The sequence below is a fragment of the Octopus bimaculoides genome, chromosome 3 (assembly GCF_001194135.2).
Source record: "Octopus bimaculoides isolate UCB-OBI-ISO-001 chromosome 3, ASM119413v2, whole genome shotgun sequence".
In the NCBI taxonomy this organism is placed as follows: Eukaryota; Metazoa; Mollusca; class Cephalopoda; order Octopoda; family Octopodidae; genus Octopus; species Octopus bimaculoides.
The window spans coordinates 100,179,798-100,191,041 of record NC_068983.1 but is presented as its reverse complement, the minus strand read 5'-3'; the positions used below and the strand labels follow the sequence as shown (position 1 = coordinate 100,191,041).

General features: G+C 35.3%; 2 protein-coding genes across 9 annotated transcripts in view; both read left to right on the top strand.

Annotated features, from left to right (window-relative positions):
• Positions 1-2,054, top strand: part of LOC106882647 (pseudouridylate synthase RPUSD2) — a 30,954-nt gene extending 28,900 nt beyond the window's left edge. For all 7 annotated transcript variants that reach the window (XM_014933391.2, XM_014933389.2, XM_014933388.2 and 4 more), the window contains one exon: positions 1,922-2,054. In XM_014933391.2, coding sequence (XP_014788877.1) covers positions 1,922-1,984 — 63 coding nt within the window. In that variant the 3' untranslated portion in view covers positions 1,985-2,054. The remainder of the gene's footprint in view (positions 1-1,921) is intronic.
• A 2,493-nt stretch (positions 2,055-4,547) lies between these two features.
• The window catches only part of LOC106882653 (F-box only protein 22), a 14,627-nt gene continuing 7,930 nt past the window's right edge, over positions 4,548-11,244 (top strand). The window contains exons 1-3 of one of the 2 annotated variants that reach the window (XM_014933403.2): positions 5,033-5,131; positions 7,202-7,350; positions 8,402-8,534. In XM_014933403.2, the coding sequence (XP_014788889.1) occupies positions 8,502-8,534 (33 nt within the window). In that variant the 5' untranslated portion in view covers positions 5,033-5,131; positions 7,202-7,350; positions 8,402-8,501. Of the gene's footprint in view, positions 5,132-7,201; positions 7,351-8,401; positions 8,535-11,244 lie in introns of both variants that reach the window. The other variant, XM_014933402.2, reaches the window with a different exon arrangement.

The window sequence follows — 11,244 nt, the reverse complement described above, 5'->3', positions numbered from 1 at the left end:
ATATATATATATATATATATACACATATATATACACCTAATGGTCATCCCTTATACACGGGTAATACAATTTTTTCTGAATTTTCAGATTTGTTTATATGCTAGGCCACTTGGTTTTAAATTGAATAACAGGTACAACAGAAACAGAAACAGAAAGTTGTGGTGAAAGAGTACAGCAGGGTTTGCCACCACCCCCTGCCAAACCCTCATGGAACTTTAAGTGTTTTCACTGAATAAACACTCACAACACCTGGTCTGGGAACCAAAACTGTGATCCTATGACTGTGAATCCACTGCCCTAATCACTGGGCCATTGCCCCTCCACTATATGAATGTGTGTGTGTGTGTGTACTCTCACCATCGCTTGACAACCGATCTTGCTTTATTTACGTTTCCGTAACCTAGCCATTTGGCAAAACATACTGATAGTATAACTACTAGGCTTAGAAAGAAGAAATGCAGGGGTTGATGTCCCGACTGAAATCGGTGCTCCAGTATTGCTGTAGTCACATAACCGAAACAATAAAAAAATATATGCCATTTTCACCCAGAGCAGTATCTCTGCCAATATATACATATATATAGTAGGTCATTTCATAAATATTGCGGTAATGATATACTTCTCTTATTTTTCAAAATTAAGATAAACAAAGTTCTTTTTTAGTCTAAAATATACTCGCCTTCATTTTTTAAAATGTTCTTCCATCTATCTGGTAGACTTGCAAGGCCCCTCTTCCAAAATTCACTTGTCTATGATGAAAAATACTCCTCCAATACTGTTCTGATCTTGTCTACAGAATTCATATTTTTCCATCCAAATGATTTTGAAGACTATGGTATAAATGATAATCAGATGGGGCAATGTCTGGCGAATATGATGGGTGGAGCATCGTTTCCCATTCAAACAGTTCCAGCCCTTGGAATGTCATCCTTGCTGTATGTAGCCGAGCATTATCCTGATGGACGAACACCTTTTGTCTTGAAACCAAAGCTGTTCGTTTTTCTTCCAGTGCTGACTTAAGCCGCTCAAGCTGCTCACAGTAGATCTCCTTTGTTATCATTTGGTTTAGGTTTAGAAGTTCAAAGTGGACTAAATCTTTTATATCCCACCAAACAGACAACAACACCTTATGTGGGTAAATTCTTTGGCCTGGAGTGCAGGTGTTTCTCCTTTCCCTACCCATTGTCTTTGGCACTTGACATTTTTATAGAGAACCCATTTCTCATCACCATTCACTTCAGAAAAGGTTCATTTGTGAGATGTGACAGGAAAGAAGAGCACACATTCACTCTGTGTGTGATTAGACTCGGAAAGTTTGTGAGAAACCTATTGATCCAATTTGCTGACTTTTCCGAAGGCATTGAATGGTTGAATGACCAAATCCAAGCTTCTATGTTAGTTTCTCAACAGTTACAATGGGATTTTGTTCCATCAGAGTTTGCAGGATGTTCTTGTTGAGCTCTACAGATCTTCTAGGACAAGGATTGTCTTCTAGGCTGTAGTTTCCAGCTCAGAATTTCTGGAACCACCATTGACACTGGCTTACGCTTATTGTCCGATCCCCATATCCCCATATTCCTTGCACTTTCCATTGCATTGTTGCCTTTTGAACTCATAAAGCAAAATATACTGAATATGCTCCTTTGTCACTTCCATTATAGCTTTGAAAAAATAACTGTTGAAATTGAACTGCACTCTTCAAAACTTGCACTAAGAGTAAGGACAAGGTAAAATTATTACCTGCTTTTATAGCAAGTTGATGCAGGTAGTTTATCCTGTCTTCCTCTAACTTTTAGTTCATGCAATTATAAAAACCACATTATTTATGGGATGACCCAATATTTGTAATCATTTTATTTTCTTGTAATTTTGAGAATTATTGTGTTCCTTCATTTTTTCGTTTTTTTTTTTTTTTGTGCAGGGTCCTGACTGGGAATACAGAACTATTCTACCTGATTGGGCTGCACCAGACTGGCAAGAATAGGAAGCTTTAGAAATACTAAAGATGTGTGATATACCAATGTATATTTTTAATAAAATATGTAAAATCTACAGACTTCATTTATGATCTAATAATTGTATCTCATATTTATCTACCTGTAGTATAGACAACATACAGGCTCTTTGTTATGGATATGTAATATAGATAAGTGTTGGATGGAAAAAATGTTTTTTATCATTTGTTATTTAAAGGATAGTGAATTGCTAAAACCATGGAGTTAAATACCTTAACATGGAGTTCAAATCATGCTCAAGTTGACATATGAATCAAAAATGGGATTGATCTATTTGATTATACTTTCTCTTCCAAAATGTATGATCTTGTATTTGGCCTCTAATTAAGTTGGTCAGAATAAAAATAGGTGACATGCAGAATTAGGCTGTTTACAAATGTCTGCTGACAGATATCACTATTTTAGGTGTTGTTTTGAGTATTTCTTCCAGTTTACTCACCACAGCTGAACAATTCTGCAGAGAAAAGACAAAGGTATATATTGTTTTTAATTGCAAATTTTAGAAGATTCTGGTGATCAACGGGAATTTGATCAAATGTGTCTTGAGAATGACTTAGCTGAGGATGAAAGACAACTCCTCCTCATCATCAATGTCTGTTTTCCATACTGGCATGGGTTGGACTGGGCTGCACCAGGTTCCATAGTCTGTTTTGGCTTGGTTTCTACAGCTGATGCCCTTCCTAATGCCAAACACTCTGCAGAGTGTACTGAGTGCTTTCCACATAGCACCAGTACCTGCACCAATGCTTTTTATGTGGCACCTTGATTTTAGGATCTCAAGCAAGTGGAAACTGATGAGGATGTTCTTCAAACATAGACATGATTCTCAGTTATCTGACAGTAGGTACAGGTGATGCAATATTGGTATTAAATTCACAGGTTGGCAATTTCAAACAATATCCTCAATTCTTAAGTGTTTCTGTTTTATAGTTTACAGTCAATTTTTTTTTATTTGAAATGTGTGCTTTCATGTGTTCTGGGGATCGGGTATAGACACTTGCTATCTTATGCTCAGGGCTGATGGGGGTTAAATGCTTGTCAGAATAATAGTTGGAAAGTTCTATGTGAGAGTAGTTCTAGAGAGGAATAATTATTAACTGTTTAGAAAGATGAGAGTAGTAGGTGAAAGAGAAAGAGAGGCTGATGGGTTAAGGTGGGTTCGGTCAGAAAATATGAAGACATTACAGTATAGGAGTACAGAGGAAGAACACAGGGTAATAATATGCTGGTATGCACAGAGTAGAATCTCTAGGTCACTTGATCTGCTAGAAATAGCAGTCAAATCTCAAATTACACCTCATCTCGAAAAAGTAAGGGGACATAATATAGTCTTAGTTTGAATGCTTTGATCATAAGTTTTAGGGTTCACTGGGGGTTAAACAACAATGAATGGATAATCGATTATCAGTTATCAATAATTTAGCAGAACTCTTGAATAATTCAATAGATTCTTTTACCATTAGAGAATGATCTAATATTTGTTTCAAATTTTGGTACAAACCTAGGAATTTCAGGGAGGGGATAAGTTGACCCCCAAAAGAAGAAAGGCAAAGTCGACCTCAGTAGAATTTGAACACAGAATCTAAAAACCGAATGAAATGCTGCTTAGCTTTTTGCCAGGTGTGCTATTGATTCTGCCAACTCACCACTTCAGCATAAGACAATATTAAAATCCCTAGTTTTAATGAAGTTGAGAGTAATTGACTTAATAACATTGCAGTAACTTTTAGTGAGCATTATACAGTATTTTTAGCTTTTTGCAAATTGTGAAATTATGAATAGGTAATATATTTATGCAAGTGAATGTGAATAAAATATTTTTTTAAAGAAAACTTGGCTGCTATTTCTAGCTAGTCCAGCCAATATATAGATGCTCCCTCATTAGCTCACCTGTAAATTCTGGTGGTGGCCACAGCAGAATTGAGTAAATGGGAACTGTCAGAGCACAATAGTAGTAATTCCATTGTGGGCTACAGTGTTTGGGTCTATTGAAGACTATTAATGTTTCTGCTATTTTTGTATATGATCTGTATTTTAGTCTAGATTGAGTAAGATGGTGTTTTGGTGGATTGTAGATATGTTTTTACGAAGCTGTTTGACCTGATATATATAGCAGGAAATTATTCTTAAATCATTTTTCACTTTGAAAATGGAGAGACAATGGAGGGATAGTCAGAGTTTAGACCCTAAAGAAATGCGATGATCGCGGTTGGGACTCCTTATATCGTAGGTCAGCTGAGACCAGGGGTTAAACAACAACAATAACACAGGGACAAATCTTCCTGACAATGCTAAAACAACTACTTTGCCAGTTGACCTATTCACATTTTTGTCTTAAACTGTTGACATCTCGTACCATAACATGCTAAAAATTTTATTTTATTTTCCCGTATGAATAAAATGAAGTGAAACTCTTCGAACTAATAATCTGTGTTTAATCAAGTACTTAAGCAAGTCATTCTAAGTATAATTTGTAATTTAGACAGCGGAAAACGTTTCAATAAACTTGTGCATATTTCTTATTTCTTCTGAGCACTCCTCATTTACTAGAAATAGCCAAATCTTCATACCACGCCCTATTGTCTTTAAACAAGAACACATTGGATAATATCATCCAAGATACATTGAATCTGAAAGATAAAATATATGAGAAGGACACAGACTAGAATGCCTTTTGCTCATAAGTCTACTTGATCAGAGTGCTGGCCTGGGTTAAACAACAACCAATAACCGTTTTGTTTGACCCAGTGAATGCGGAAACAGAATATAAACAAGTCAGATGTTTTAAAACAAATGACAAAGTTTTGTGCGAACGATAGAGACCGGCTTTGTTTTAAAACCATAGTAATTTACTGTAACTGATATTTCGGAGAGATGAAACGAATCAAATTACGAAACATAGTGTTAATTTAAAAACTTTTCACCAAGAAGACTGTCGTACAGGTATTTTCTTTCGCGGACTTTATTCTTATTTTCTTTCCTCCACTGAAGAGCTCCAAAATGGTCGATTGCTCTAAAACGTGTAGTTCAGCGGGCTTTGTGCTTACTAAAATCCCTCTCATTACTAAGAAAGTCTTGTCTTTCCTTCCAGCGAAAACTCTTAACTCATGTGCAAGGTTTGTAATTATTAAATATTCAACATATCCTTTCTGTATCCAATGATTATGTATATATAGTACGAATTTTTATCCTCTTATTACAAATCATCTGGCTCCTGTGTCTTCCATGCGTGTGCATTTAAAGCTCATATATTTTCCTTCCCGGTAAAATGATTGAGTTGTTTTACCCTCCACGAAAATATGGTTACAGGTTAATCAATATAGTTAGTTTACAGTTTGTTTCTCCAGTGTAATAATGTTTGGCGCGGTAAGTTTGCCTTTCATTTGTCGGTCTAAAACGAACTTGTCAACAACAAAACTTACAGTTGTCTATTATTTTTCTCTTTTAAATAACTTAAATTTACTCGGACAAAATTTAGTCAATTTCGTAAAGATATTCAGCTTTATAAAAATATATTTAGAAAAAAATTCATTTGCAGTTGATAATAATAGAGACTCAAGAGGTAATCACATAGAAGAGCTGGAAAGTTATTAACTCTGATTGAGCATACCTATGATCAAACCATTCCAACTGTGACTATCCCATCTTAGTTTTGGATAATGCATCCAAGGTTACACTGTCTATTGTATCCTTCCTTTTCAAAGATGATAATGTGTGATTTGAGAGGAGGAAATTTGTCTATTACTTTTAGCAGTTCAAAGGGTCACGTTGATGCTTACTTCTCAGAGTCAGCGTTTCAAAGATAACCAATAATGTGGATCAGTGTAAAGTGAATTGGCATTGTTCTCAGACCAATTACGTTAAAGAGGAGACAAATATTAATCTTACTGTACAAAATCTATCTATTTATCGATAGAAAGATAGATATGGCCGGTCTATGGGGTTTCCGGATTTATGATTTACTGATGATACACACACACACACACACATATATAAGGTGCATAACTCGGTGGTTAGAGCGTCGGACTCACAATCATGAGGTAGTGAGTTCGACGTAAGACACCTTATTTCACGTTGCTCCAGTTCATTCAGCTGTAGAAATGAGTTGCGACGTCACTAGTGCCAAGCTGTATCGGCATTTCCCTCTGGCTTAGGTAACATCAGTGGCGTGGAGAAGGGAAGCTGGTATGCATGGGCGACTGCTGGCCTTCCATAAACAATGTCGTCTGAACTTGTACTTCAGAGGTAACTTTCTAGGTGCAATCCCATGGTCATTCATGACTGAAGGGAGTCTTTACCTTTATATATATAGATCATCATTTAACGTCCGTTGCCCATGCTGGCATTGGTTGGACGGTTTGACCAGGACTGGTAAGCTGAAGGGCTGCACCAGACTCTGGTCTGATTTGACATGGATTCTATGGCTGGTTGTCCTTCCCAATGCCAACCACTTCGAGTGTAATGGGTGCTTTTACTTGTCACTGGCACAAGTGCCAGTTGCGTGACACCAGTATCGTCCACGACTGCAATTTCACTTGACTTGATGAGCCTTCTACTCAAGCATAGCATATTGCCTAAGGTCTCAGTCATTTGTCATTGCCTCCGTGAGGCCCAATGGAGGCAATGACAAATGACAGGGACCTTTAGCTGCCTCAAATGCTGCTTCACTCTCAGGTGAACCAATAGAAAGAACAGTAGGAAGGGTCAGAGTAATTTTCTTGACCTACACATGAATCTATAAGGAAGGGAAGGGAAAATGGAGATAGATATATTGCATGCTGAACAAACTACTTTGTTAGTGAAGATTGCATTTTATCAAACAGAACTGTTTAGTTACAGGTGTTCAAGAAGCTGTTAATCAATATCTTTAGAATTGCAGATCATGCTATAGCCACTGGACTGCAGTGTGTTAGTTTATCAAAAATATTATTTTCTTAGGTATGTTAAGGCCTACTACATAAAACTGTGTACACAACACCAGCAAATAGATAATTTAATCTATAGATAATTTAATCTATCCATGTTGGTGAAAAAATACTTGTAAAGATGTCAGTTTAATTCCTAAATTTTATGTTTAAAATATTTGAAATGTAAATTTTCTTTTTAGTATGCATAATTTTGATATAACCCTATATTTCTGTGATACATTATTTAAAATCTATTTTTTTCCATGCTTGTATTTGTAGATGAGCTTTTGTTGCAGCAATTGTTTTTATAACTGTATACTCTTATTACTGCCAACCAGTAACCTGTGAATTCAGGAATGGAACCTATGTAAATATGGATGGAGAACTGAATTTCATTGACCACATTACTTAATTGTTATCTTTTGATGGTAATGTGAACATTGTTGTCAGTTTAAATGAAAGTTCAATTTCATACTGTATTGTAAGCTTTCCTCATTGGTTGATATTTAACATTCATATTATTCATAAAATGTCTGAAGTTTCGAAATGAATTATTTATAAGAGTTAGTAACCTGAAAAATTATCGTTTTAATAAATATGATACTGATATATTTTAATTAGACATGACATCAATTTTTGTTGAAAATGAATAGAGCTGATTGAAGCATTGTGTGCATATTATTGATAATTTGATTTATTAGCCTTAACGAATGAAAGCTAAAGTAACTCTGAGAATTAAATAGCAAACTAGAAAAGTTAAATCATTCAGTTTAGTTTTCATTGTCTTGACTGATACTACCACTCTAAACTGGTTTTCCTATTAAAGTCCACTAGGGCCGAATTCAGTGCATTTTTCTTTATCCTTCTCAGATTCATAACATCCATTATTATTCCACTTTCAGTCAATAAGCTTGATTTATACATTTCCTTTTAAAATCATTCAATAACAAGGTTTACTGAATAGCAGCTAGTTATTTGTTGTGTTTACAAGTATTACTAGTTACCATAACCTTGAATGTAATTAAAGTCAGAGTCTACAATTTGAACAGTCATAGTCACTATCACATATTTTGCTCTCTGCCTTGAACATGTTAACAGTTATACACATTGCTTTCACTAATAATAAAAGGCATTCAAACTATTGACCATCCTTTTTTCATTTGTAAATAATGTAACCCAGACTACACTGAGCAAAGTGTACTTTTTTTTAGATTGTTAGATATGAGAGTGATGTGGCTTCTGTTTCTAGCAGGTCCATTGACCATATAGAGACTCCCTCATTCGTTCTTTTTATATATGTGTCAGTTGTATTACAACTTTCTGTTTATATTTTAATTCTATCCAGACTACTCAGCTACTTCTCTCTTTAGAGCCCCAGTTTAATATAGTCGTCAATTATAAGGAATCTAATTGATGGATAATAAAATCAATTTTATGAACACATTCTATCTTCCTTTGGTATTTGTTTCAAATTTTCAGAGTTTGCAAAAGTTGGAATTTTGTTGCTGAGCAGATAAAGAGAAAACGCCAGAAGCTTAGCTGGAATTTTTATGTCTGTGAAGAAGATGAGAACAATGATATGCTTGCAGCAGAAATCAAAAGCTTATTTCAAGTAAGTGTAAAACTGTTGATAGTAACGACAGGGCAAAAAACTATTATACAGGGTAAATAAATAAAATTTTTCTCTACATTCTGTAATTCACTTTGGAATGGGCAGCTAACCATAAAACCTCCCCATTTATTGATCCTAGGGAATTTTTCATCTCTCTGGGAGTTGATAAAAATAAAGTACCAGTCAGTACTAGGGATGATACCATAGATTGCTCCCCATCCCCTCAAAATTGTTGACCTTGTAACTAAATCAGAAACTATTCTTTAGCTTCTATAGGTTTTGACCTTTTAATTTTTTTAAAGTTAGACATTGAATAGACACAGGAGTTATAGTTTGTCATTAATGAAATAAAACAATAGTATAAAAACTATCAGGTCATTAATAATGAAATGTCCAATTTTGAATTGAAAGTTCATTTTACTTTATCTCAACAAAAAGCAATGCCGTATGCACCTAAATTATCAACACAATTTTGCCATTTTATCGGTAGCTTACTTATGCTGGCAGTGAAGAATTCTGGAGAACAGGAGGTGATAAAATCATGAAAGGCCGTTTTTGCATCTTGAGATTTGAAGTTTTTTCCTTGCAAAATGTTGTCTAATTCTTGGAAAGCATGATAATCAGTTGGTGCAAGGTCTGGTGAACATGGTGGATGACAAAGTACTTTCAAGTTCAGTTCCTGTAACTTGAGTAGTGTTCTTTGTGCAACATGTGGAAAAGAATTGGCCTGTCTCTATTGACCAATCTTAGTTGTTTAATTTCAAGTTCACTTATCATTTTATACAAATGGTTGATGTATACATCTGCTGTAATTGACTTACCAGCTCTCTCGCTGGACCACCAAACAGACACCATTAGCTTTTTTTTGGTGAATATTCTTTTTTGGATTGTGTTTTGGCACTTCATCTCTATCCAGCCACTGTGTAGAATGTATGCTATTGTTGAAAAGAATCTATTTTTCATCACATAACAATATAATGCAAAAATGGTTTGCTTTTATGCTGTGACAGCAAAGAACAGCAAGTTTCAAGACGACGTGAAATTTGACCCTCATTCAGTTCATGTGGTACCCACTTGTCCAGCTTCTTTACCTTGCCAATTTGTTTCAGATGACCCGATACAGTTGGAATCGAAACATCAAACCTTGCTGCTAATTCACGCATAGTTTGAGATGTATCTGCTTCCACTGCAGTTTCCAGCACATCATTATTGACCTTGGTCTCAGATCTACCACGGGGCTAATTTTCAAGAATAAAGTCACCGAACCAGAACTTCTCAAACCATCGATGTACAGTGTGCTCATTCACCACATCTTCACCAAACACCTCATTGATGCTTCAAGGTGTCTGGGACGCATTGGTTCCATGATGGAACTCATATTTATAAACAACACGAAATTTTGATCTATTCATGAGTTCACAAAAATTGATTTTCAAGAGAAAACTCACAATATAATCAGACACCATGAATTGCATTTTGAAAAGCGATGAATTTTCAGGATAAAACAAAGTTAACGACTGTCAAACTTGGTGCATAAGAAAACCAGATGTTTCATTCTTAATGACCTGATATAAAGCTTGATACTAGCAGTTTTGTTTTGAGAGAATATTCTTTTGTAAAAGTTTATAAAAATTATTCAAGAACTTGAATTAATATGAATTAAGTGAACATCATCATATCTGTTTCTCCATGCTTGCACAAGTTGGATGTGTCTTCTCAAGCATTACATCTTGGTATTTATCATGGCTGTTTTTCATCTCCTTCTAGTTTCAACATTCTGGTATCAGTTTTCATCCCTTCTGTCTTTGTCACTGGTAGAAAGGATGAAAGCATGCACACATTATCATCATCATCATTTAACATCTGTTTTCCATGCTGGCATGGGTTGGACGGTTTGACAGCAGCTAGCTTGGCAGAACACTGCACCAGGCTTTAGTATCTGTTTTGGCATGGTTGTTATGGAAGGATACCCTTAACACCAACGACCTCCACAGTGTGTGTCATATTGCTAATCTTCATAGAAGAATCATAGTGACATTTATGTGTTGACAGAGAAGGAAGAGAGACATGTTGGTGGACAGGAGAGAAAGAGAGAGAGAGAAAGAAGGGAACACTGTACAATTAGAGAACTTATATGCAGTTTTTAGCAGTTATAATAATTTAGCAGAAATGATAATTATTGATTAACTTAAACTCAACACTTCCTTGAGAAACAAAGACTATAAAAAATGTTTGCAAAGAAATGAAGATAACACAAGTCTTTGTATTGTGCAAGTGACATAGGAAAAGCTTTGCATCCCGTTTCTCATAGTTTTCCTATGTCAACCAATCACAATCTGATTAACACTTACTTTTATCACAAAACAACCAAACACCAATGAAAAAGACCTTTGCTTGATCACTTGAGCTGCTAGAAATTGCGAAAAAAATCATCTTCAAATCATATCTCAATGTTTTAAAATGTGGAATGATACATGGAATAATGTAATTCTAGTTGCTCCTAAGAAGACAGTAGTTAAGGCTGGAATACCTTTAACCAATAGATCCCAAAGCTAATAATGCCATATTCTTTGCTCTAACAAGACACAGTTGGACTGAACCTGGAACCATGTGGTTGGAAAGCAAGCTTCTTACCACACAGCAATGCCTGCACGTACGTGTGTGTGTGTGTGTGTGTGTATATATATATATATATATATATATATATATA